General features: G+C 38.7%; 1 protein-coding gene across 2 annotated transcripts; it reads left to right on the plus strand.

Annotated features, from left to right (window-relative positions):
- Positions 1-4,179: 4,179 nt before the first annotated feature.
- On the plus strand, positions 4,180-27,215 carry FAM102B (family with sequence similarity 102 member B). 2 transcript variants are annotated; one of them, XM_033068041.1, is made up of 11 exons: positions 4,180-4,421; positions 16,276-16,396; positions 16,985-17,014; positions 17,519-17,635; positions 18,780-18,826; positions 21,076-21,182; positions 21,700-21,795; positions 22,326-22,527; positions 22,611-22,738; positions 23,123-23,192; positions 24,728-27,215. In XM_033068041.1, the coding sequence occupies exons 1-11, from the start codon at positions 4,273-4,275 to the stop codon at positions 24,768-24,770; spliced, it is 1,110 nt and encodes a 369-aa protein (XP_032923932.1). In that variant the 5' UTR covers positions 4,180-4,272; the 3' UTR covers positions 24,771-27,215. The 2 variants fall into 2 exon arrangements, with proteins under 2 accessions (XP_032923932.1, XP_032923933.1); XM_033068042.2 differs by having other exon boundaries at positions 4,188-4,421; positions 24,733-27,215.
- Positions 27,216-27,454: the final 239 nt, after the last annotated feature.

Below are 27,454 nucleotides of genomic sequence, written 5' to 3' on the forward strand. Positions count from 1 at the left end.
TTTAACTTACCAGAAAAAGCTTTTAATTAGTGTTACATCAATACATATACAATAAATATTTAAATTATGTCAATACAATCCACTTAGATGAAGTGCTATAAATATCACAAAACCTCAGAGACTGGAAGCAGACTTGATATATATTATTAATAGACTAAAATATAAGTCAGCTGAATTTCATTATTAGGTGTCTGATCTAGATACTGTAGCTCTTTTTCCTTGAGTAAGGAAGCTCTTTATAATAATCATAAGATTTTGAAAATCATCTACTGCATGAGCCAGAAATCATTTCTGGCGTAACTCCAAGGACTGCAGGGAAGTTGAGTAATTTTTAAATTATGAGCTCAAACCCAGTTCTGCTACACATTTAAAATGGCCTGTTAATTACATCCAGAAGTTTTATGTCACCTGATGGAGCAGTCTTCAGTTCACACATGGGAGGATATAATGGATATAATTAAAGAACACAAAGACAATAAATATTTAAGAGGCAACAGACAAAGTTTGGTGTTTTTAATTTATTTAAGGTAACATGAAAACTTGCTTCATTATATAGATGTAATTTCCTCGGTTTTAAACTAACATTAAAAATAATTCTTAAAAAAATATGGAATCTTACTATCATATAATGAATTATAGCAAAATTAGATTATTATTTTCAGATATTTTTCTTTACTAGTTTTTGTCTAGCACAGAACATTTGACTGGTTTAGCATGAAAAAGGTATTATGTCTTAATTTGGACAGACTAGTGCTGTAATTCAGGTAGATATCATTTACAAGCTAAGAAATCCTGATTTAAAATCATCAGTGGAGGTTCAGCTGGGTTCTGGCTTCTCCTGTGGCACATGCCCATTTTGCAGGACACAGAAGAGCCCAGGACAGGGGCTGGTACCTGAGCTTTGTTCACAGCACAGCTTTAAACAGCCCAGCCACCCAAAGGCAGGGATCCCTCCGAGGGTAATCCAGGGACAGCTCTGTGGGTCTGTACTCGACAGGTGCAAACACATTTGGGGGACTGAGACTCCAGCAGCATGAGAAATGTCATTAATTTAGAGTTCACCTACACACATTGCATTTAGCTCCTACTAACCTCACTTTTTAGTTCAATTTCATTTCAGGCTTCCAAATGAATCTCTTTCATGACCAAGACAAAGTGCTTACAATGTGCTGCTGCTGGAAGAACTGATCTGGCTACAGGCTGGAGCCCAGACCTTACATCAGAGCTAGAGCAGTGATCCACCTAAAGCCAAATCTAGAAGCTTTTCAATGCTTTTCTGATGCTACTATTCTCAGAAAAAAAAGAGCTACAGGTCAGAAATCAAGTGCCCAGTAGGAAAACAGTGCCACAGAACACATACAGGCCAAGTGGATGAGTACAGATCACATTTGCACAACCTCTAACAATACAGATGCTCTGTAGGATTTAAAGATCCCACAGACCTGTGCTTCAGCTGTCCCCTGAATCACCTGTCCATAAAGAACATTGCCTATTAACTCTTGCAGTTTTGTGACTGAAATGTTACATTCTTCAGGAGAGCAAACAGCTCTTGAATTATTTGTTTTATTCTACTGTAACTGGGGCATTTTGTAAAACATGTTTTTCTTGAACACTTAAGATTTTGTACCTGTAACATTCAACTTCTTTAAAGATTTAGGAATTCCTCCTAAAAAAACTTTCTAGTGCTTTAATCTTACAGAAGTTTTTTTTTATCAATGACAACACAGGACTGTTACATTACCTACAGTGCTCATCTGTTTAAAAAAACCCCAAAAACTCTTCTGCTATGCTGAGAATCTTTTGATTAAGGATTTTAAATGTATTTTAAAATCTATATTTCTGACACTTTTGACTTTGACTCTTTTGGTCAAGAAGATTATATTGAATATAGATAATCTTTTCTAGTCACCTGTTCAGAACATAAATACAGCCCTAGAATAGATTGGCCTTTTTCAGATAAAGAAACTCAAACCTCCTAAAATCATTTGGCACCCACCTCGTCTTTTTTTTCAGCAGCAGCCCCGAGGCTGTGCCAGGAACACTGCAGCCTCTAGCAGCAGCACCCACAGCCAGGCACACCTACAACAGAAAGAAAGCTCTGAAGTCAAGCACAAAATCAGCCTGCAGGTCAGGGCCTTCAACAAGGCACAGACAACACAACAAAGATACAGCAAAGAGAGCCGAAGCAAGGTTCAAGTAAGGACTGCTGGCTCATGGCTGAGCTTAGACAGGGGTGGCTGAGGGCCCAGGTGAGTCTGGCCAGGGTTTTGTTGGGTAAACCCTTACAACTGCCTAAGGAGCTTGGTTATACATGGAATTATTATTATTATACCCTGCTTGCATGGGGTAATAACCAAAGTACACATAGGCTTTTAGAATTTATGAGGGTTACTTCTTCGATTGAGGGAAGTAGTCCAGTTTTTCTTTAAAATATTGATTAAAAACTGTATTTGTTGACCTTTAACAATTTATCTGGCCTGTAATCCTGTTTTTCTTTCTACATCTTAATGCAATGAATCTTCCAGCTAAATAAGGTAATGTCTTTTATCAATAATTTTTTAAAAATTACCCCTCTAGAGCTGGGTATTTTACTTGAAAAGAAAGGGGGCTCTTGGTATAACTTGATACCAACTAAGTACTAATTCAGTCCCTTTAGGTGCTGAAAGCTTTTCACCTTCCATTTCTCTGAACAGAGAGCTGATGAGTGCAGTAACCAGAAAATTGCTTTGTATGAATTCCTCTGTAGGTGCTTGTGGTCTGTTAGACAGAAAAGACTTCCAGGATTACTTTAGGCCATACAAAAGAAAGGTTCTCAAAGGGGAAGCCATAGGTCAAGGCCAAATGCCTAGATCTCCTCTCTATGATATCTTTTTATTAATTTTACCCCAGTAAAAAGACTTCTTTCAGAGCCAGTTATTTCTTGACATTTAGGAGTTTTGTAGGGAATTCTTTGTTAGGAATGCAAAACTGACAATGGCTTCAGAATTACTCTCCTAGTTTATTTTTTACCAGAAAACTGTATATAAATTCTTTTTATGTATGTTTTAGGACAGGAAAAAAAAAAAGAGCATTTATTTTCCAGACCATTTCCATTTTTATGTTTGTTTGTGTTTTTGTTTTTACTCTTCACTACTGCTTTTTTGGTTTTTTTCGTCCCAGGACAGTTGGGGACATTCTGATATACTTAGTTGCATATTATTGTGCTACCTGTATTCATCAGGTATGTATTCTATGAAAAATGTATTTCTATGTATTTATACTGAAGGAGGGGCAGCACTACTTCCACAAACTGCAAGAAGATTACAGGGGCAGATCACACTGCATACGTAGTCTTATAAGTTCTTTTTCTTTTCAAGTGATTAAGTGCTTGATTGTGGGAAGACGTGCTGTGTGTTCCTTATGCAACGCTGTAAAGAGGAAACTGATCTGCTGATGGAGGCTGTTCGGAGCTTGCTTTATGTTTAAATCTCCTGGAACGTTTTGTTTAAGACAAAGCTGTTCCCTAGAGAGCACGGGCTGGTGTTGAACTATACATTAAACAAGAGCGTCGCGTGTGTGTTGCCGTAATCATCTACGCCACAGGACTGTTTTAAATGTAAACACAGATGTGCGCACCCTCCTCCTCTACAAGACCATGAGCATCTGTTGCTTGCAGCAGAAACGGCGCTGGTTGTAGATTACGGGTTGAACGGCTGTACACGACCCCTATAGGGTTTAAATTACAGTGGAAGGAACCTAAGTTCGGAGTTGAAATGTGGACGCCTCAATGATGCTTTGTTACGTTGCTGTTCTCTAAACGACGAGCTGCGAGCAGCACAGGAGGTTCCGCTCCTGGGACGCGCCCCCGCCCCCGCGGGGTCCCTGCGAGGCGGGGGAGCCGCAAAGCCCCGCTCGGCCACGTCGCTGCTGCGGACACCCAGCGGGCCGTGGGGACCGGCTGATCCTGAACGGCGTTACCCCGGGCCGGGCCGGGCCGGGCCAACTTCTCCGGGAAACCGCCCGGCGGCGTTGAGCCTTTGGCGGCAGCGTCGCCAGTGGCTGCGCTCGCCAGTGCCGGCAGCGGGCGGAGCGGAGGCGGGCGGGTTTGAAAGGGAGGCGCCGGCTGCCATGTAAGCGCTGGCCGGGAGCGCCGCGGCCGGCAGGGCTGAGCTGGCAGTGGCCCCGCTCCGGCCCGGCCCGCGGTGCCGCCCTCGCCCCGGGCATGGGAGCGGAGCGGAGCGGGGTGGTCGGAGCGCAGCGGAGCTGCCGTGGGGGCGGCCCCCGGGAAGGCCCATGGCCTTCATCATGATGAAGAAGAAAAAGTTCAAGTTCCGCGTGGAGCTGGAACTGGACGAGCTTTCCTCCGTGCCCTTCGTCAACGGCATCCTGTTCTGCAAGGTGCGGCTGCTGGACGGGGGCAGCTTCAGCGGGGAGTCCTCCCGGTAGGTGCCTGCGGGACTCGAGCCGGGCTGTGCCGCGCTGCCCGCCCCACGGAGCAGCCCCGGGCGGGCCGCGCCCGCCCCCGCCCGTCCGATGGGCTCCGCTCGGCTCCGCTCGGCTCCGCGTCCCCCCGAGAGCAGGGCAAGCGCGGCCGCCTCCGCAGCCCCTCCGCCGCTCCTTGGCTCCCTCGGCGAGCCCGGGGCTCCGCCGGTTCGCGCTGGCGGGCGAGGGCCCGGGGAAAGGAGGGCTGGCTGCCCCGGGGCTCCTGGCGGGTGCGGCCGTGCCGCTCGCCGTTCCCCTCGCCCAAGGGGAAGCTGCTGTGGCACGGCGTGGCACCGGGCAGCCTGGCCGCGTTCTCGTCCCGCCTGCTTTGCCAGCATCAACGGCGAGAGAACACATGTGGGAGCGCTTGGAACTCCTCGTCTGCGTGGCTGCTCTCTGCCTGGAGTCGTAACGTTGTAAAATAAATACTGAGACTCCTAAACACGGAGTAAGAGAGAAAAGGAATCCCTGAGTAATGAGGGTTGTCCCAGAGAAACAGATCTGTTGTGCCATCACGCTGGAGCTGCTGAGCGGATAGGTAACCAGAGGGGAGGCAATTTCTTGTCCCCACGTCTCTGGTCTGAGCTGTCCCCTGTGAGTTGTGCGACCGTATTGTTTAATTATTGAACATTGGCTTGCTGTGTTTCCTTCTGCGGATATTTACATGGAGAGCTTGGAGAGTTCCATGGAAAAGTCCTCAATTTTTCCTCTAAATGCTCGGGTCATGTGTAACTGATTTTGTTCATGCTCAGTTCTGCAGTGCAAGTGCAGCAAGCCAGATGTCTTTTTTTTCCTCTTTATTTTCCTTCACTTGTGCCTCAGCAATGGAGCAGTTAGGTGTCGTGACAGTGGCTCCCCGATCCACAGGTAGCAGTAGGTAAATAGAGTGCCAGTGTATTAATTTTTGCCATGTACCAGGCAGAGGTAGAACCTTGTCAATAGGAAGGGTGTGTGCTGTGGCTTCAGGTTTGGGGAGGAGACTCCCCTCCCATTACACTTGTTCTTATTGTATGACTTATTATTTTACTTTAATATTATTACAAAAAGGAGAAATGGGAGAAGACAGTAACAAATCCATGAATATTCAGTTATTTTCTTATTAAAATACTGTTGTTACGGAGCTTTCTAAATTATCTGCTTTGATTCTGTAAATTAAATTAATTAAGGAGAAGGAATAAAAATGGGACTTTGGCCTAGAACCTCCTTATTTAACCATTCCATTATACTAGCATGTATAATTGAAGATAAATTTTTCTTCTGTATGGTTGGAAGTTGCTCAGCTTGTCAGTGCTCTGTTCTCATCTGTGTCTTTCTTCAACGTTTTGCTTGTGACCGACTTCATAAGTAATAGATGATGATGATGACAATCATGATTCAGGCACTAATGTGCCATTACTGTCCTATTCCAGCCCTTATTGCCTTGAAGTCATTTCCACAGGCTGACATACATCGTCTGGACAGGATGCCTATTTTCAAGGACTTGCTTTCAGCTGAGCAGATGGTTTTGACATGTTATGGTGATCTTAGTCTTTTTTGTCTTGCCTATTCATGTTGCTGAAATTGGACACTTGAAAGCCTACATTCGTATCTTTATGGATGGTTTATTAGAGTAAAATGTGTTGGAGCTGAAGCTTAGAATTCTTCCATTTTCTTTTTCTGGGGCTATGGCTTAAAAATGAACAGCAGTGGAACATATACTGGTATGTCAAGGTCCCTGTGAGTGTAACTCACTCCTACTGGACTGAGAATGTTTGGGTATGCTGGTAGGGAGTTAAAGAATTCTTTTGCAGTGATCCTTCAGTGCCAGTTTAGGGAGTGCCTTTGCTCCTGGCTTAAGAATTAACCGATGAATTTTCAGAGTGGTGATTCAGCAAAGGGCTGAACAAATAAGGAAGAAATTAAGTTTACACCAGAGTGGTAGTATTTCAAAACATATCAGTTGCACACTTTCTGATGGCCATAGTCCTCTAGTTGCATGCATTTGTCAGTTTTGCTGTGAGCTGGCAGATATATCCTTAAATATATATGTTTTAGCTTTATAAAAGATATTCAAAGAATTCTATTGTTTCAGAAAGTAATAGACAAACTCATTCCAAACATTTTATAATGCGGGAGAAACTCACACTGTTTTCTTAATAGCTTTATTTTTGTTACTCATTGAGGTCTAGTAAACTAATTATTTTGGGAGAAGTTACAAAGTTCTCAATTTCGTATCCCTACAGACCAATACTCTGCTGCCTCTTGCCTTAGAAAGTAAAAAAAAAAAAAAGGTCCAATGAATAGTCTATAAATCATCCTAACATTATTATTAGCATTTTATTTCCAAAGCCTACTCACAGAGAAGGCCTTGGAATAGGGGCCCATATGTATGTAGCAAATTGTCATGAAAACAGCTTCAAGTGATTGTCCTGTCAGCCCTCTATGGATCATGTTGTATGAATGATTAAAGTCCTGATCCTGCAAGCAATGTTGTACCTTCATCATCTCTCTGATCACTGAAGTGAGATAAAAAGAAGACTAATAAAAGTTGAAGCTACTGGAAAATAGTGGGTTTTTTCCACTTCTCAGATCTTTGCAGAGAAAGAGCTACCAAAGGAATAGTTATGGAGACACGGGCCATGTTACTGGAGACTTGTCAACCACATCACTTTGTATTTTGTGTTTGCATATAGTTTTTTAGAACTCCAATTAGAAAACTTCTATTTGAAACATCCCTATGCACATCTGTGAATCCTTAACGTAGGAAAATAAAATTCTGGATTATAACACTAAATGTTTAATTACCTGACAAGAATACTCAACTTTTAAAATAATCTGGTAGTGTCAAATAAAATTTTTATCCAAGGACATTGACCAGCCAAGTGGCAGCAGTGTTTAAACTGGAAAAAATGTTGGAGAGTTTCTGCAAGAGCAGGACCCTGAAATTCTGGCAAGAATGAATGTGTTGTAAGCTTTCACTCTAAACCAGGGAAAACCTTGAAGGGCGTTGTAGAAGTGGGGAGGCTCAGTTTGGTTGTTTGAGCAAACTGACAATCAGCCATACAGTGTAATTCCTGCCTTCCTCTTTTTGAAACAGTTTCCTAACATGACTTCTGCATCTTTACCATTGTGTTTTAGATGTTAGTGTAAAGGCTGGATTTTCAGCCAATAGACTGTGGATGTATGCAAAGTTATGCTAACAAACCTCATTTTTATTTAGGAAGCTTTCATCACTTAAGCCTGGTTTCCTGTGTGGCAAGGCATCTTTCTACCTTTCCCTGGGCCAATGACATTAGATCTCTCTCTTTGAAATTGGATACATTAATACACGAGACACTTGTGCAGATTCCAGGATACTGTGTGTCTGTTCTGCCTGGTCATAAAATAGTGTGCACATAATGGCTAATGCACCATGAAAGGACAGAAGATTATTTCAGTGCAGAAATGGCACCTATGAATATTTTGAACAGAAAAAAAATTACTATTTTAAGGTACAGACTTGGCTAAATTCTAAGTATATTTATTTGTAACCACTCTAAAGCAGATATAAATACCTAGCAACTATAGGCTTTCATCAACTGCCCTCATTTTAACAGGCTGAATCAAAAATTAATAGGTCCCTAGAGCAGATAACTGAGGCTCATAGGCTGAGCTGTTGCTCAATCAGCAGTAAATGAACAGATGGCATATGAGGAAATCCAAGAAATTTTGGGAATAAGGATCTGATTTCTTGAGGGTGTACTTTCAATGCTCTACTCTATCGACTGAGGCTACAGTAGCTGTAAGCCTGCTAGTTCCATTTTTAGCTTGGTTTCCAGCTGCACCCCACTCAAGAAAAGGACTTGGTTGGTGTGTTCTGACTGCAGCCTTCAGCTTGGTCATATTCTCCTTCCTTTCAGATCTGATTCCTGACAATTTAGACTGCTGATGTCTCCATCTTTTTTCTTTTACACAACAACATTCTAAACTAAGAAGCTGATTATGATTGCTGTATGTGACAGACAGAGGTTCAAGGTGGCCAAGAGCTATAAGTTTTTCATCAAATTTTATTTTCCAACAGATTTCAGCAATGTGGGGTTTTTTAGTCCTGAGAGGAAGTCTTGGGAGATCATGCATGAATATATTCTTATTCCTAACAGATACAGGCCAGGGGGGTGTAATTGCTTTCAGTAGAAATTGATTTCTTATCTGCCAGAAAAGTACTTCTTACTTCTAGTGATGCATGGCCACCTCCTTCTCAACTGTCTAAAACTACACATATTTTTTGTGACACTAGCAAGTAGGTTTTCTGCCTCACTGGACTCTTCAAGTTGTCTTTTTGCTGTTCTTTTCCTGATTGCTGCTACTGCATTTGAAAAACTCTCCTGATAGTAACACCGCTTAAGTAACTCTGTTTTTAAATAACATTACTTGTTAGAAAAACATACCTGTCCCATGGAATCACTGTCCCTATCACTCTAATCTTCCTGCATGATGTATGAATCCTGCTGACAGTCTTCAGGGCTGGATAATGCTACTTCTAATAGCTTTTTCAGCTGTAACTGGATTTACAGTTGGGGAACTTGAAATAAATTAAGTTTTCAAGTACTGTGAGGAATGTTGGTGGTGGGATAAAAATCCTACCTTGCAATTTTGTAGCTGCTTTTTTCAGATTCTTGAATTTCCACTTATTTTTCATTTGTGAAGAGATGCTTGGTCAAGCAGCTTTCAGACCCTGTCCTCTGTAGGGAAGAAAAGGTAAGAAGGAGAAGTTCTCTACACAAAGTACAACTTTTTCAACATGTAGTGTCTTTGTACTTCTCCTTTCATTAATAGTTACAGTAAAATGTGTTAGTCAACTGATTCAAAGAATATGGTTGAGAAAAAACAAAGAATTAATCAGATGAGTAAAGAATATAATATTTGAAGTTCAGAAGGTTTATCTCTGGAATACAGTAGAAGAAAATAATGTTTGTATAGTCTGCTCTTTGCATGGGGTGTAACTGGTTATTGCAGATATAAAAAGGGCTAAATCCTGGGAAACTTCTGTTACTGTACTTGTAAGAACTGGTAAGAGATGTATCAACAGCTAACTTGTCACAAAAAAAAAAAAAGTTTGAGAAGAGATACATGACAGTCATCTGTTAAAGAGGGAGAGAGAGTGGGAAAAGCCTTCATGCTTAAGGTGCCTGGCTTGAGCAGAACTGGCACTTGGGTTTAAAAGAGCTGATGTTGGTTTGCTTTTTTCCCCTGACCTCAGCACAGTACATGGAGCACAGTATTTTTCTGCCACAAACTTGCCACTTGCAAGTACCATAGCACCTGATTGCCTCCATAGTTTAAGAACTATTTCTGTTCACGGAATAAATTAGGGTGAAGTAGAATGCTAGAGATCACAGTCCAGCTGCCTTCTGAAAGCAAGACTAATTTCAGTTAGATCAGGAAGCTTTGTCCTGTCCCTTCTTTTACTGGAATTTACCTTGGTTTTGCCTCTTTTCCTTTCCCTGTTCCCCACTAAGAAATGTCTGGTTCCATCTTCTAAATTAGTAGAGATGGCTGTAGATGGTAATTAGATCTTCTTTCACCTTATCATCAGACAGAAAAATCCCATGTTTCCAAATTCTCCTGCACCAGAGAAGAATTCATCCCCGATTCAGACCTTCAACTCACACCTCCTGGACTTCATTCAGTTCATCAGTTTTCTGCCAAGAAGGCCCCAGAACCAAGCACATTGCTGCAGATAGAGTCTCAGATGTTCAATTTCCTCTGACTTGCTGACTACAGTCTTCTAATGCAGTTTACCCTTCACAGTGCTAATTCCCTTCTAGGTCTCTGCATTTACCAGTTTTTCTCAGCAGTTTTTCATCCATGATCAATCTATACATATATAAAAAGCTGTTGACATGAAATGCTGCTAGTTAAAAATGGAACCTATTTTATTATGAGTAAAAACATGTAGAATAGAAAATGATTACTCTGTTCAAATTTTGCACATAGTAACAGCAAATTAATTGTGCACTGTAAACAAGTGGAGCTTTTCCTGCAGAGCCAGCTGTTTGCTTAGTCCTGAAATTTGTGAACCATTGAAGCTCTGTTTGTAAATTACTTGTTTTGTTTGGTATTTTAGCAATGCTTAGGAAAAAAACGTTTTTGTTGGAGTAAATGCATCTTCTTATATGCCTCAGGCATGGGGGATACAAAAGAATATTAAGGGAAAAGTAAACTGAATTTGTTCCTGAATGGAAAAATACATTAAAACTTTGCATAAGCTTATTGCTACAGCATATATTTTGGAGCTCATACTCCAAGCACTACAAGTGATGCACTTTTCTATATGAAGCCTAAATTTAGAATTTTGGTTATTGGATAACAATTTAAAGTGTAGCTTAGTACTGTTCCAGGACCCATTGCACGGGTACCTGTACCTTTTCCCTCAACTATGACACTGTGTGAATTTTCCATAGAAGTAGATTTTGAGTAGGAGGAGTGCAAGGAGGTCTCTCGCATGCCAAACCCTTCTGTGTTAATGTATAGTATAAATGAGAATTCTATATCCAACAATACCTTCCTAATACTAAAGACAGCCTAGGAAAGGTTCAGTCTTGAAGTACCTGAACCTGAAGCCACTGATGTGTGGTTACACTGTTACATTGTAGCTTAATGCCTTAATTCCTGTCTCTGTAATGGCATGGATCATGACACTGGCCTTTGTTAGGTGTTCCAGTTTTCTGCAGAAGAAAGAGGTTAGACACGTAAAAAGGTATATATATTAAATATCTGTATGAGTGGGATATTGCTCTCATCTTAGAAGACTATTCACTACACTAAAAGTAACTCCAGTCTACTAAATGCTGTATTTTTATCAGAAGGACAGACCTATTTCTATTAACTTTATTCAGAGAGGGATCGATCAAAGGAAGCTTTAGGTGATAGAAGTCCATTTGCACACCCACAAATGAGTGCAGCCAGCAAAGGCAGGGAAGGTGGAGAGCTTAAAATAATACCCAGCTCCAGCTATTCCCAGTCCTGGAACCATCAGCCCATCAAAGCCCATCCATACAATCCCAAGGACACACAAGCAGGTGGGGAACTGAAATTATGGGCTTGTACAAGGGAATACCCTCTCTGGATCCCTCCCAGGGCTGTCCCAGGAGAGTCTTAGCTCCATTGTCCAAGCAGGAAACCCATCACGTGGAACTAAAACTAAATCATGTTTTGGACTGAGGAGGGTTGCTGCCTATGAGACACATCATGGGATACAAGGGAAGAAGCTTATCATGGGACAATTTGAGGAGGAACTAAAGGTGGAGGAAGGGATGAGTTTGAGGAGGAACAATAGGGAGTTAAGGGGATAAAGGGCCAGTTGGATGTAAATAGTTTTCTGGTTGATACGTTTGTCTAATCCAATTAGATTAGTTGTCTCCTGTATCTTCCTGTTCTTTGTGACTCTTTCCTGGGGAAGGGCTCTCTGTTCAGTGTGCATTGTGGGGCAGGGGTGTCTGAGTGCCAGCAGCTGGAGTCCAGAGTGTCACAGGGCTGCCAGAACAGGAGAGGCCAGAAGGAGAACCTTGTGCCATGGGAGTGGGACTGTGGGTCACAGGGCCCTGTGTCCACTGTGCAAGCAGCTGCCCTGGAGCATTGTGTGCCAGCACCTGGAGAGTCCAGATGGGTTACAGCAAATGCCAGCCCCTGGGGTGGCACCAGCAGTCAGAGATCCCTGTGCCTGCAGTGCCAGCACCTGGAGCAGATGCACTCAGGATGGAGCTGCACTGTGAGCAGTGGGATGGCCTGGGAGCCATGCAGTCTGTGTATGTGTCCAGCACACCAGTGTCCTGCTCAGCCCGAGCACTGGGGAAGGCTGTGGGTGCAGGCTGGCTCTGAGTACCTGAGTGAGTAGAATGAGTAGATAACTCATGTTCTGTTCACATGCTGTAAGATGCATCAGCAAAGAGCATTTTCTTTGAAGTGTTAAACCCAAAAGGAGTTCTGGAAGTATTTTCATGTGAATGTAGTCTGATAAAAAGATAAATGGCATCGTAAAACAAATGATCCCGATTTACTGTTTCTTTGGTGACCAATAAATCTAAAATAATTGCACTACAAATACAAGTAGTTTAACATAACCATCCCCATATGGCTAAAGATCCTAATAGACTGTTTAGAATAATTCAAATAAAAACTTGAGTAAATTTTCTGATTAATGGAACACAGTCTTTTAGTAAATGTCCACAAGGAGTTTTGGCTTCTTTATTTCAGAGCCTCTCATGCTAAAGCATTTCCATTTAGCAAGAAGGGATTTTCCCCATTACAATGGAGGTCCTTAAAAGTGCTGATTTTTGTGTTTGTAGCTATTTGCTGGACCAAGCCAATATTCAAAGATTTTATCCATGTGGAAGTGAACAAACAATCCGATGAACATACACACCTTAAAAAAAAGTCCATCACTTGTTAACAATTTAGGATGAGGAGGTGACTAGATTAGGACTCATTACTATTATTTCAGTTTACTTTTTTCTTTGTTGTGTCAGAAGAAAAATCCAATTGTATTCAACATTTTAAGTGGCAGTTGTGTACAGTATACAAAACATCTACCAATAAGAACTTGTTTACAGTTTAAATCTTGCATTTGAAATTGAGTCAATGTGCAACTGTCACTCTAAAGAAAAAAACAGTGATGGTAACATCTATACTTTTGAGTCATTTCATCCTAAAGTATCTGTTTATTGAATTTATTTGTGGTTACATACTACTGACAGCATTTATTCAATTACACCAAAGCACTACAGCCTACTATGTATTCAGTGCATCTTGGTAACTAAGATACATTTTGATTAAGAAAACAACTGGTTTTGCTTTGCATGTGGTAAAGTGAGCGGGAGGCTCATAGGAAAGTGACTCAGAACGGAAAGCTCTCCCCAGCGTCCTGCGGCACCGGCACAGCTGCCAGGAGTTATCTGCGTTCATTTCCATAGCAGCCAATCAATACAGCTGCTTCTTTCCTAAAGGCCTTGCACTTAACTAACAATCCTGGAAACTTAGATGTTACCGTTGAAGTTAAATGTTCTGATTATTTGACCTTTTTCAACATGATGGGAATAGCTAGCTGATACTCCCCTTTACTATAAAATTTCCTGAATTAAATTATAGAAATTTTTTCTTCTATATAGTGGAATTAGAAGAACTGTTTTGTGGGAATAGGGACAGTTGGTTCTTCTTTTTTGTGGTATTTTTTTTGTTGTTGTTGTTTGTTTGTTTTTTGGTTTTTGTGTACAAATTTTTCAAATATCTTGTGATTTATATGCCAGCAAAAGAAACTAATGATACTTTCTTTTTTCTGACATCCTTATGAGAAGGAAGCAGAACTCCTGGTTTTATCTAATTTTATTTTTAGAAAAATTAGACCATCAGCATCCACAACTGTAGCCTTTTTACTGCCACTTCTTGTTTGCAAATCCTGGCCTGTGATATGAGTGGATGGAGTCTATCAAAAGCAGAGTGGTTTTGTGCTATGTTCCTTACTTGAATCATTATACCCATATAATAGTATTGGTATATTGAAATAAATTCAAAATCCTTAAAGGTTTTAAGCATGCTTACATTTCTCAAGCAGATATTACTTACATTTATTTTGCATTTACAAGCACAAATGTGTTTAATGTTTACTGCATTATCTTTTGCTACAAAGTGAGTGATGTCTGCAACACTAAGTGTAGAATGTGCAGCTGCTTTGACTTTGCTATAAAGGCAGAAGGCTGTTCTGAGAAGCAGAAAAAACTTGAACCATTATACTGAGTAGCACAAAGATTTTGGCACATTGCTTTGAATTTATGAGTTTACAAAAACATCTTTTCAGTGGAAAAAAAGTATCATTATTACTACTGGAAATGTTACAGAAGCAAAAACACTACAAGAATTTAGCAAAGTGATGAATAGCAGCAGCAGTGATGCTGTTACTGGTAGAGCCAGTGGTGTCCTGGGTGACAAGGAAAGGGTGGGAAAGATGATGATGACTGTTGTCCTACTTCTGTAAAAAACAGATGTAATGAGACAGGATTTTCTGACCTCTGTAGATGTCAAGTGAACTCTTTCAGTCCAGTGGCACTGTTTCATATGTGTGACAAATGTTAACAGTTATTAATTATCCATTTTAAGGGTGTATTTTATGTGATATCTTCTTGTCTGAGCCTGTTTCAATAGAGATGTAACTATGCGTAATTACCCTTTTTTGAATTTTGGTGTATTTAAATAACTCACATGACAGCAAGATGGGATTCTTTCCCCCCCACAATACAGGAGAGTTTGCAATGTAAAACATCCCAGATAAAGAACAGATCGTGGTGTTTATAGAGCATGTTCCTTCCAGGTCACATGCTTGAATGTGACTCAGTGCTGTATCTCAGAATCTGTTAGTCTGTTGTGGTCATTACACTGACTCATTTTAGGCTGGCTGATTTATTCCCACCTTAGGAAGTCACAGTGCCAGTGAGCCCTGGAGCTGGCAGTCTCAGCAGCACAGCAGAGAGAACTTCTGTGAGTGGCCTGTAATTCTTCATTTTTCTATACATATAATGAACTCTGCCTCCAGCCTCTGCAGAACCATAGGATTCTATCTGCTAAAGACTTCAAACTGCTTCTTCAATAATAAGCTGCTGTCAGAAGTTAGTATAAAACATAAGAATGTATGTATTAGGAAAATGGAAGAGGAAAAAGGAGAAATATTTTCATATGTGAAGATGGTATTCAGTGGTTAGACTGACAGAAGAAATTATCAGTTTCTTCACAGTTACAAGTTGTGAATTTAGAAACATGGGGCTAGAAAAGAACTTTTGATTATTGAGGGAAATCATCAGAATCAGAGTCCATATGCCCCGTTAGTGACAAACCTTGTCATAAAATACAGTAAAGACTTTTTATCTACTCTTATTTGAAAGCTGTTCCAGAAACTAGCTCTGTAGTTTGAAGCCTTCTAACTTTCAGTTTTAAATGGATGTTTGATTATGCTTTATTTTGGTCTTAACCACTTCTCATTTGACTTAAAAGTTATTTGGTGTCTCAAGTATGTGAATCACCAGTGTATTATTATTATATGATTTTTTTTCTCTTTTAAGATACAGGGGTTTTCTAGTTGTCCTCCCTGTGCCTGCTCATTTTGGAGTCTGTTCTTGGTCAGAATTACCCAAACAGAATGTGTTCTGTCTGAGCCTTATAAAATTCGTAACTGAAAGCATCTTACATCCTCCCTTTTCCTCACTGCATCATACTGTCAGATTCTTATCCTCCTGTGAGAAACAGATCCCTTCAGATGTGTCAGCTCATTTTGCTCTCAAATGGCAAGCTCACAGTATGTAGCTGCAATTCTCATTTGCCCCAAGTGCATTACTTTGTGTCTGGTTATTGCACATCATCTCCTCTCTACTTTTCCAGGCCCCGAATTAATGTAGTTTCGCTTGTATGATTTTCGTTTCCTCTGAACTGAAAAAGCACTTGTCAAAGATGCTATCTTGAGCACATTGCAAAGCTCAGCAGCTTGGGAGACAGTGCCTGGGAGCTGATGTTCAGGAAGACTTCACTCTCCTAAGGCAAACTGCAGAAATTACACTGGCATTCATTTGCAAAAACACATGGCTGTTCAATTCTTCTGGAGGTTTAATACTGTGTTCAAGGTTTGAAACAGTTATTAGTCATGCTGTACTGTTAAGAGCAGAATAGGGGATTATTACTCTGGCCTTGGACCAGAATTTGCATGAAGTGGCCACTGTACAAAGAATGGAACCAGTGTTTGTTTTTGAGCTTATTGCAGTGTATGGTTCTGAATGTATGTGCATCTAACACTGAGCATATGCTGTCTACTTGCAGGGAAGTAGTACAGGCAAATTGTGTCCGCTGGAAGAAGAAGTTCTTCTTTATGTGTAAGATCAGTGCCAGTGCCACAACAGGGATTCTGGATACCTGCATTTGCAGGGTGTCTGTAAGGAAGGTAAGCAGCATTTTTCCCCCTTTCTCTCCTCCTTCCTTGCTCATTCTTGCTTTGTTTTGTTTGAATTTTTGAATGTTCGATAACCTTCATAAAGCAAATTTTAGCTGCAATCACATCAGGTATTCCTTTAGTCAAAATCTGGTAGTAATCTTATTACTCACTTTGACTAATTTTTGGGGGTTTAATGTTTTTATTGAAGAAAACTCCTATTCCAGCAGGGCAGCAAAGGAATTTCTCTTCAGCATTTATAAAGTTAGCTCTTGACTGATCCTTCCAGCTATCAGCAGTAAGCTTAGAAGTCTTGAACTGTGCTAAGTACCAGAATTTTGCATGCAGCACTTCCTATCTTTGGGGCCAGACCTTGTAAGAGCCCAGTGCCAGCTGGCATTGGGCACTTGCCATTCCTCTCTCCAAGTGTCTTGCTGGCCTGCTCCAAAGGCATTATGAATATTAAGGTCTAAATGACAACAGCACAGTCTAGCAAATGTGTGGGGAGATATTTTAAAATAAAGATTGATACCCGCTTTTCTAAAATGAGTCAGTATATTTAAAGGCTTAATGGTATGTCTTTTTCCTTTCTTTTCCTAGGAATTAAAAGGAGGAAAGTCATATGCAAAGGTAAATTGAGATATAACTAATTTTGCCTACAGATAAGCTTTTCTTTGTTGTCATTTTATGCCCTTTTAAAATAATCTTGAATAGTACTTAATACCCATGACTTTATAATATGCAGTGACACAATGATGATGGAATTTTCAATTAGTGTGTTTAGTAAGTATATAACAATGTTATAGCACCAAAACTTTTTTTCTTTTGGGTTGGTATGTGGAAAGGTTGGTATGTGGAAAGGGTTAGTACAATTACACTTTTACATTAAAAAATAACGAAAACTCTCCTCATTCTTTTTCTCTCTTGGCACTTTAAATTTTTAACTGAAAATAGAACTATGCTGAATTTTACACTCTGGGTTTGTTTTCTGCTTTTTGCCTCTGTCCATTCCTTTTAACAGGCATCCTCATATATATTTGAAAGAAACTGCTGTTGAGTGGTACTCAATGTGTAATTAGCAAGTACCTTCATTCAGCTAAATGCTTACTACTAATTGTCATTTTCCCTTAACAGCTGGGATTTGCAGATCTAAACCTAGCAGAATTTGCTGGATCGGGAAATACCACTCGTCGCTGTTTACTGGAAGGTTATGATACCAAAAATACAAGACAAGACAACTCCATTCTCAAAGTAATTTCTTTCCTTTATCATACTTAAAGCAATAAAGCAGAGAACAAGTGCTATTATTATGCACTTAATGAAATTTAAAACTTATTTGCTGAACATCTTTCTGGAAGGAAAGCTATTTGAAGTAAAACCAAAAGTGTTGTTTAGAGACAATCATTAAAATCCACGCAGTCAAAAATAGAACTTGTCCCAACTTTGAAATGGAGTTGGATAGCTGTAAAATAAAAGCTTTTACAAGGTGATCCTAGTCCAAAGGGAGCTGAAAAATGGACAAGTTAATATATGGCATCTTCAAGACTGGGCAACCTTCTGTGCGTCTTTCTGAGAGTGCATCTATTAACTGGCTTATTTAGGCACAAGTCACCTTCAATATCTGCATGACTCCTGGGATTTTCCTGTTTTCTATTTGCTAGTAATCATGGTAACAGTTGGGGAGAATTCTTGCAAGACACCCATTCTGACATTTTCTTCCCTTAGTCCAGGGAGTTAAAAAAACTGAGTAAGCTCCATAAACCTGAAAATAATTCTGTTGAGATTGTCAGGTAATTTTAAAAACACAAATTATTTTTCTACTGAGACACTAGGGTTAATTTTCCACATCATTCAGTACACACTCTGTGCATGGACCTTCTGATCTCACAGACTGTCCAGAACACTTGTAATTAATGGTTGGTTTTGACCTGCCTAACAAGCCTTCAATGCACAGTGTCCTATGGCATATTTGCCCTGTGTGTTTTTGCTGTGTTTGATGTTAGCACAACCCGTCCTGAGAGGCAGCAGTTTGCTGAACACCCTCAGCAAAGAACACACTTCAGCACCCACTGGTTGGTCTAAACAATGTTCTGTTTGCTCATTCAGGTTTTAGGTTTCTTGGCTCTGTTTTTCCCTTAAAGCCATCTTAATTATTAATAATTCTAAGATTCTCCTTGTATATGTGTCTTTTTCAGAACCTATATTACCTTAAATGGTATTTTGTGTTTGTATGCCTAAGAAAAAAGATGTTGTTTTTTGCTGATGTTTATTTGCATGTGTGATGTATTTCCTTAAATATAACATTTGTGGCAAATTTAACTTACTTACATGACTATGCATGTGTCACAGAGACAATTTTTTTTCTTATTGTGGATTTTGTTTTCTTAATGTGTAGGTTTTGATCAACATGCAGCTGATGTCTGGAGACCCATGCTTTAAAACGTAAGTTTGTAAAAAATCTCTGTGGAGTGGGGTTTTGATCATACATTCCATGTTGAGAATTACACTTCTAATTTGTGTTTTTATATCTCTCTAATCTGGCAACAGTATTTAGGAAAAAAAAAAAGCCAAAGAAATGGAATGGTAGCTGAATAATGACTACCATGGTAAAATTGCCAGTAGAAGTGTCATAGTTCTTGCTGTTAGGTACTAGTATCAAGCACAGAATACTCACCTGTACCTCTGTAATGTAAAAAAAACCCAACAAAACAAACACTTCAGGGAAACTGTTCCTGCAGCAACTTTATATAAATACACTTGGTATGGGGTGATCTGACTAATACTTGTGTCTGGAAAAAATTCTGCTATACCTTTTATTCACAGGTTGCAGACGATTTTGAAATATTCATTTGCAAAAAAAAATCCAACAAACAACAGAAGTGTGATATGACTTGGTACAAGAGAAAGCACTTAAAGATATTTACTTAGCAAAGACATTATGCAGCTTTGTAAAAGATGCAAGAGGTAACATTTGAAGGGCAGGAAGCCAGGATCCTTTGGCCTCGTTGTTCTTAATCTGTATTTAAGGAAGTGTAATAGTTTTGCTGTGGTTTTGTACCAGTCTAGCTTAGGTGATTCACCAGAGAACTCTTCAATGTCTCCTTGTACCACTAAATGTCCTTTCTCTTTTCTTCTACTAACATTTAATGAGAAGAACAGAACTGAACACGGTAAAATCTCATCTTGTGCTTACTGAATAAATAGCAAGAGGGTATTATCTGAATTAGTCTGATTGGGCAAACCTTTTCTGTGTCCCTCATTACTTAGCACCTCTTCGACTTCAGAACAACTTCAGTAGTTTTACTTTAGATTTAGACCTACTAAGAAATACATCACTGGAACTGATAAACAATTCATCAAAGGCAACTAATCATCAGATCTTAGATACAAACAAAGCAACGTATTTGTTTTTTATTGCTAGTACTAAAGGAGTTGAAATTAGTACCTAAATAGCTTTCTGGATTCCTAAAGAAAAAATCTCTTACTCAAATTATTTAGACTTAGCATTTTCTTTCAAACTGGTGATATAACCATTTCCTGGAACATAAACTTCCAGCACAAACAGAACAAAAAAATTTATCTAATCCAGATGTCCTTTGTAGGAGGAAAAATAAAACTTAAAACAGTTTCACAATCTGGCATCAACTCCATATTTAATGACGAAGCCTAGAAGGCTTGGTGTTTGATCTGGGATGACATCCCTGAAACCATTCAGTTCTTGCTTTTAAAAGTATGTTATGCAATTAAGTCACACAGGCACTGTACTTCTAGAAGTGCTTTTTTCTTTCTCTCTTTACTTTCAAACAAAACCTAAGAAGGGCTGTGTTAATTTACATGAAGACAGTGACTCATTTATTGACAATGTCAAATCTAAAAATGTCAACAAATACCCATTTGTATGCAGACTAACAATCTGTTCCCAAAGTAGAAAATAACAAAGCATTAAAAAAACATGTAGGTAGCATCTTGAAATATATTTTGGTTGTATTTGCTTGCAAGAGATTGCTTGTACTTTGTAATTTTGTAACTATGTATTTTGCACTAGCAAAACACAAACTAAGAGGTTTATTAATTTAATAAGTTCTCCCTTTGGATCTTGGTATTAACAAGCACTTGAGCTTTATTAAAAGTTTTTAATATTGAACTAAAATTTAAACTATATCATACATGATGCTTTTTTGGTTTCGTAGAAGGTAAAATTGAGAGGGCAATACATGGAGATGGTGCCATAAGCCCCTTTATTAGGAGCTGGGAGGATTATCAGCCCAGAATCATTTCCTCCCCAATGACAGGGATGAAAAAAAGCCAGCACAGAAGCCAACTTGGCCAATTGTTGTATACATTGGGTTTTTTTTTTTTTTAGCTTACCACCTTTTCGTGTATTTCTTCAAGTACTGAATAACATATATTCTTAGCATGTAAACTGTCCTGTGATTCATATACTTTAATTTGAAGTTGTTTCTTTTTTTTTTAAAGACATACCACTCTAGTAATAACCATAAAAGCTTCTTTTTTTTTAATTTTCCTTAACGGGGGACTAGGCAGCATGTTTCCAGAAAAGAATTGTAGATCTGTTAAACTGATGCACAGTATAAATTATGCCAACATATTTGAAAGCAAAACTATGTGCTGATCATTTCAGAAGGACTACAACAGAACTACAGCAAATCTTAACTACCTTTTTCTTACAGGCCTCCTTCCACAGCAACATCTATAGCAATTGCTGGAGAATCAGAGTCTTTGCATGAAGACAGGAAAGGTGGAGAAAACTTAAAAGTAGCGCATCTGGGTATAGCAGGTATAGAATAATGCTCTTAATTTTTCAACTCTTCTATAACTGGCCTCATAGTTTCAAAATGTTTAAAATACTTCAAATCTGAAAGGAATGCTGACAGTTGGCCTTCTTGCATGGCTTGTGGGTTTCTGCTTCAAACACAGATGAAATTTTTAAGCAGGTCAGCTTTTCAGACAGAAAACATCTGGCACAATGTTCTACTATGATACTGGAGAAAGAATGGTCATCTCTTCAGGATTGACACTAGACAAATCTACAACTACATTTCACAGAAATCTGTTCTAACCCAATGGTACTCTCTGTTTTGCTCAGATATATATTATCATTTTAATTTTTTAAAGAATGTATATTCATTATCATGCATGGTATTTTTGTAGCACTTGGATCTCCAAAAGGTTTGTAGAAAATCCGTGTCAAGTCTGTAATCCCTCTGGGAAATGTGACTTTTGAATTTAATCAAGATTACAGGCAAAGCAGCAATAAAGTTTGCTTTAGAAACACTGTCTGACTTGTGTTGCAGGTGTCTCATCAAAGAGTGCCTCAGTCCCAGATGAACTTGGTGCATGTGGACATTCCAGAACATCAAGCTATGCAAGTCAGCAATCAAAACTGTCAGGTAGCTGTCCACAATTTTGTTATCAGTTTTTGGGGATTATTTTTCTTTCCAGGCTCAGACAATGGAAAATAAGTTTACTTTATATTTTGAAAAGGGTTTGGATTGAAAGCTTTCTCCTAGGAGTTTCAGGTGTGGCAAGGATAACATTTTTCCCCTTTTGAATGGATTCACTGGATTATCTCTTCAGATGCAAGACAGCTTTTTGCCTTTGTTCCCTCCAGTGAACATATCAGAATGAGATTTTTACCTCTTCCATGAGTAAAAAAATGGAGACTTATCTCTAAAAGCTCAAGGCAATGATATTTGTCATTCTAATTGTTCTGATATAAACAGGGTTACGCAGAACAAAATAAGATGGCAGGTGCTAGGATACAAAAGCCAAAGTCAGTTGTCTATTTGATGTATGCACATACATTCTTAGGGCTTTTGGAAGTCCCTTTATAAGAAGACAAAACACAAATTTTGCTTTCAGGATGGACTTGGCCTGTCAAGAACATACCTAACCCATCTCTCCTGTATTTTCCCAACAGGATATAGCACATGTCACTCTAGATCATCCAGTCTGTCTGAACTCTGCCACAGGAGAAACACCTCAGTAGGGAGTACCTCAGTGGGAAGTACCTCAACAGGAACTGGAAGTATTCTAGAGGCATGTGAAGAGACTGAGCCAAAAGTAACTGAAGCTGATATTGATACATCTACTGAAGATGCACCACCTGAAAAACAATGCAGGTACACTTAATTTGAAAACCTTATCTAGCAAAAGTAAATTCCTTTATCATATCTAAGAGCTCTAAATATATTTATTTTTGCAGACATCCTGTAAAGCAAGACTCTGTGGAATCACAGCTGAAGAGGGTTGATGCTACCAGAGTTGATGCTGATGATATCGTTGAAAAGATACTCCAGAGTCAAGACTTCAGTTTAGACTCAAGTGCAGAAGGTATGGAGATAAATTAAGGAAGCATAGGACAAACTGATGTACATTATGGACCTTAGGAAAACCCACTCTCTTCACAGTCCCTGTTGTTTGTATTCATAAGGACTGTGCTACACTTTCTACTTCACCTTATCTACCAGAAATTGAAAATACCTGTACATGACTCAGGGAGCTTTCCCAGATCACTATTTTAAGCCAAAAGAGCAGGTGCAAATCTGTGACAAAGGTACTTCCTCCAACCTACCCCATGTAGGAGTTGGTTCTTCATTACCTGAAGTATTCGCATCTGAAAGTATCGGCTACAAAAGCAGTAGACTTAAAATTTCTTAGATTTAGTTAGGGCAACTTTAAAGAAAGCTAACATATTTAAATTCATTTGCCTTTTAGAAGAAGGTTTAAGATTATTTGTGGGCCCTGGTGGAAGCACTTCTTTTGGAAGCCACCATCTACCGAACAGGTATGTAGCCTGAACAAGTAATCCTTAAGCAATACTGAATAAAAATGGATCTTACACAGCAATTATTCTGAATCTACATTTTTATCCTTTGTATCTTTCTATTCTGTATCATTTAAAAGCACCAAAAGAGCTAGATTGTCAGTTTTTAAAATAGGACACATAGATCATTTCCAAACCAGAACTGATGTGTCAGCCATAAGAATTGTTACTTTCAGAGTTTCTGAAGAGTCTCAGTTCAGGTTTTCCAAGATGAGTTTCTATATGGACACAGGGAACAGACACCAGTTTCAAATGGGAGCTCTACAGCTTTATTACTTTACTCTGGAGTGGGGAGAAAATTTTAAGTGTTTCACACATCTGCCTTTACAGTATCAAACTGTTACATCTTCCTGATAACCACAATCATTTTCTTCAGTTTAGTTTTTCTCACACATCCTGTTTCCACTTGTTTCAATGGTTTGTTCACCTTTCAGCTATTTGCAGCACTAAACTCTTTCTTCTGATAATCTGCCTCCAATTATCTTGTTGTTTAGAACCTGAGGCCTTTTTTTCTTCTCTAAACCTTCTTCAAACACCCTGATATATGACTTGACCTGAATGTGTTAATCTTCAGATGAGAAAGCATGAAATATGAGCAAGAATATGCTCTAATACTGTGTTACCTCAATATTTTTAGCTGAAGAAATCAGAATAGCCTCAGTATTTCAGCAACGACTATGAACTTAGTATAGTATAAAGGCAGTTGATAATATATTAAAGTCATAAAATAATTGCATTTTATATGTGTATGTAACACTGGTGGTTAAAAAGCGATTCCTTGGCTCATCTGCAAACTGGGCACACCAACAGCTGGCTAGGATAACATGAATGGGGACAGAACATGCTCCTGTAGCACACAGACCTGTCCTAATGCAGCTGCCACAACAGTCCAGGCACAATACTGTACTAAGGCAGAGGTCACCCTATTAATTTTTTACATAGTACTGCAATTTGCTGTGGAAAACCACCCACTATGGGCTGTCATGTGGGAAATGAGAGAGTTTTGTTTACAATTCGAAGTGAACAAAACACTGAAGAAGTTTTTCTTGTATCTTAATGTAAGATGACAATCAGTTTCTGGGTTTTTTAGACACACTGATCTGTTTATGTATAAATGTATATAAAGAGTAATAGCTGCTTATCATGTAGCCGTGGGGATGGGTACCCTAAATGTGATTTTTAAGAAATTGTAGTGAAGTCCAACAGTAACTTCTTATTTAGTAACATTACTTTTTGTTCATTTTGACTATTACAACAAAATCTTTTTAGTGCATTAAAGTGTAGGTGACTCCATGGCATGGTAATAATGATGAATATTTTCTACCCTTCACATTTAGCTGGTTTGGTATTTACTGTTTGGTTGGAGAGGTTTTGTTGGGGTTTTATTGGGAGGGCTGTTGGTTGGGTTGTTTAAACAATACACTGACTGATATGTGATACTTGCTATTTAGCTTCCATTTAAATTGACATTGAACTAACTTTTTTCAAATTTTCAGAGTAGGATCTGGAGCATATGAGCAGGTGGTGATAAAACGCTAAACTGGAATGTCAAATGAGGAAAACTTGGAGCTCTGGTGTTGATACTTCTGGTATTGTTTGCTCTGTTGCAAGAGCTGAGAAAGACAAAATGAACTCAATGTGATCTTTTTCTGAAAAGCAGTGGAATGCCTCTCACTCATAGAGCATCATCTTCTGTGGTATGAAGGCAATGTTTAGCTATGTGTACCTTGTAAGAGCACTTGGACAGTTTTTGTAAGCTCTGATGTTAGTGGAATTACTTAATTTCTGTGAAACATCTGTGGAAGCATGTCCCATTTCAATATTTTATAGAAAGAGATCACTTGTGGTGATGGACATTGTTTGCAATGTTGTTCCTAAAGAAACTTCTGAAAGCTGGTCTTACAAGAACTTGCAAAAAGTAATTGCTGGATTTGATTCTACATGCCGTTTTAGTTTTACAGAAGCTAATTACTCCTCCCAAGTGTTTATCAGGTCCAAGTTATGGCCTCCAAAAAACAGGCCAGCTATATTTTAACATAACCAAAACCTTCTCTTAAGAGTACTGAGCACTTCATTGTAAGGCTCAACAGAAGAGGTGAACATCACATACATTTAAAACAAACCCCCAAAACTAAAATCTAGACCTAGGATCTAAACCAGCCACTAATCACTTGTGTTAACTGTAAATTAAGGCTACAGGTTTAAATGCATCAAATGTGACTTTTTATTGTTCAAGTGATGAAAAAAGTGGGATTCCACACCAAAACACTAGGGTACAGTAGCATTTTATCAAGAAAGCTGCCTTGATTGTTAAATCTGGAGCTCAGCAGCTGCTCCCACAGAAACTCACTTTGATAATGCATGAACATTGACATGCAATAGGATGGGGTACTGTTTACAAACCTAGTCAATAGTTTACTACCACTTAATTTTTTTAATTGTAGTTTAATCCTTCACGGTCAGTGCTTTGCTTGTGTTTTAAATGTGCCTTGCAGGATTGGGGGTGTAGAGGGAGATTTAACCATTTACTAAGGAATTTAAGCTTTAAAGCTAAGTAAACATCTATACTATTATTAATATAACTTGTTAAGAGAAGCACTTTATTGTAGACATACTCTGCACACTGAAAGTCTTAGTGTGCAACTCTGTTGAACACTTCTTTTTTTGCTATCTGTCCACTGTTACATTAGGTCAATGTACTGTATTTAAATTTGCACAAGTAGTGATTTGCCTGACAGGCAAGAAAGAGCTCTTTAAATTTTCATTGAGAATATGAAAGAATCAATTTTTAAAGGGATGTGTTGGGTAACAAATAGGTGTAATTAATTTTAAACTGCAAATTACTTCATGTTTTTTCTTTTACTGTTTATCAGTTAAGGCCTGGAATAAGTAAAAATAGTGTGGCCCCTTTTGAAAGCTCAGAATGCTTCAAATTTTGCTCAGAGTGATGTCTGACACCTTTTTACTTGATGTAAAAGTAGGCCATATTTAATAGGTTAAATCAGGAAAAGCAGACTTTTTTTTGTCCAGAAATCCATAGCAGAATTATTAAATTTTTATTTGTATTTTTGAGAAAATTTCAGCTTTCAAAGCTAGAATGCTGTTATTGAGTATGACGAATATGAGCTATTTCTCAGTTTTGGTACTTGCATACTTTTATTTCTACTATTAATTATAATCTCTTTAGAGTGTCTAATTAGGTAAAAGAATTAATACAAAGATTGTATTTTAGCTGCTCTTAATAGAAGTGTGGTATTATCAGTTTCTGTTCTCCACAGGAATTTTAAACAGAAACTACTCAGCTGCTGGTATACAACTCTCTCCCACAACACTGCAGTCTCCTTTCCTGTTAAATAACTAATTCATACCAAAAAATCCCATTGCAAGCAAAAGATGCCAGAAATTTGAATACATTCTTTGCTTTCAGTACTCTTTGACGCTGCTACACTTGTTGACAAATCAATTAAAACTAGTAGTAGTTAAATGGTAGTTTACTTACATTTACTAGGAAAACTACATGTAGTTTGAGGGAAACAGACTTTCAAAAAACACTGTACAGCTACTTATGTCATTCTCAAGGGAATTTCCACGGCCCATTGCATTTTATGTTAAACAACCAGCTAATGGTCATAGATTAGATAATTTTTTTACTAGAAACAGTATTTTCTTGCCTGAGTAGATCTTTTAAATAATAGGGAAGTTGACACAGAAATCCAGCTTTTCATAAAACTGTATCATAGTAATTTATTCTTCCTACTTAACAACTCTTCATGAAGTGATAATCTAATTGTGTATCATGTAAGTGGAACATAACCTTCACATTTAGGTGCTGCATCTTCTTTTTTTGTAAACTGTATTATATGAATACTAGAGACTTCCATGTTGTAAACTGTTTGGGATGTACTGGTGGATCATGTGGTTTTTTAACTGTATTTAAATACAAAACTCCCAGACATTCAATAAACTCATGTCTTCCGCTTAGAATCAGTTCCTAAACAATTCTCTTCTTTTTTAATGCAAAAAATTACAAACTTAACTCGAAGTCTGAGTCCATTTCGGTTTCTCTTCCAGTTAAGGACATCTTTTTTAAAAGCTTTGCTTTTTTCTGCTTCTGTATTATCAACAACTGACATCTATAGTAACAGAAAAATGTGTCCTTTAGATCCCATCGTTCTAATCTAAAAGAAATATTTTTAATTCAGAACACTGATCAGAAGTGTTCT

This window comes from Catharus ustulatus, chromosome 9 (genome assembly GCF_009819885.2).
Source record: "Catharus ustulatus isolate bCatUst1 chromosome 9, bCatUst1.pri.v2, whole genome shotgun sequence".
NCBI classification, from domain to species: domain Eukaryota; kingdom Metazoa; phylum Chordata; class Aves; order Passeriformes; family Turdidae; genus Catharus; species Catharus ustulatus.

What these genes read in the sequence shown, in the direction of transcription:
- FAM102B (XM_033068041.1), top strand. Translation starts at nt 4,273, where the DNA reads ATGGCCTTCATCATGATGAAGAAGAAAAAGTTCAAGTTCCGCGTGGAG. An exon ending in TTTAGACTCAAGTGCAGAAG is followed by an intron (nt 22,739 to 23,122) that starts GTATGGAGATAA and finishes TTTGCCTTTTAG; the next exon opens with AAGAAGGTTTAAGATTATTT. An exon ending in AGCCACCATCTACCGAACAG is followed by an intron (nt 23,193 to 24,727) that starts GTATGTAGCCTG and finishes TCAAATTTTCAG; the next exon opens with AGTAGGATCTGGAGCATATG.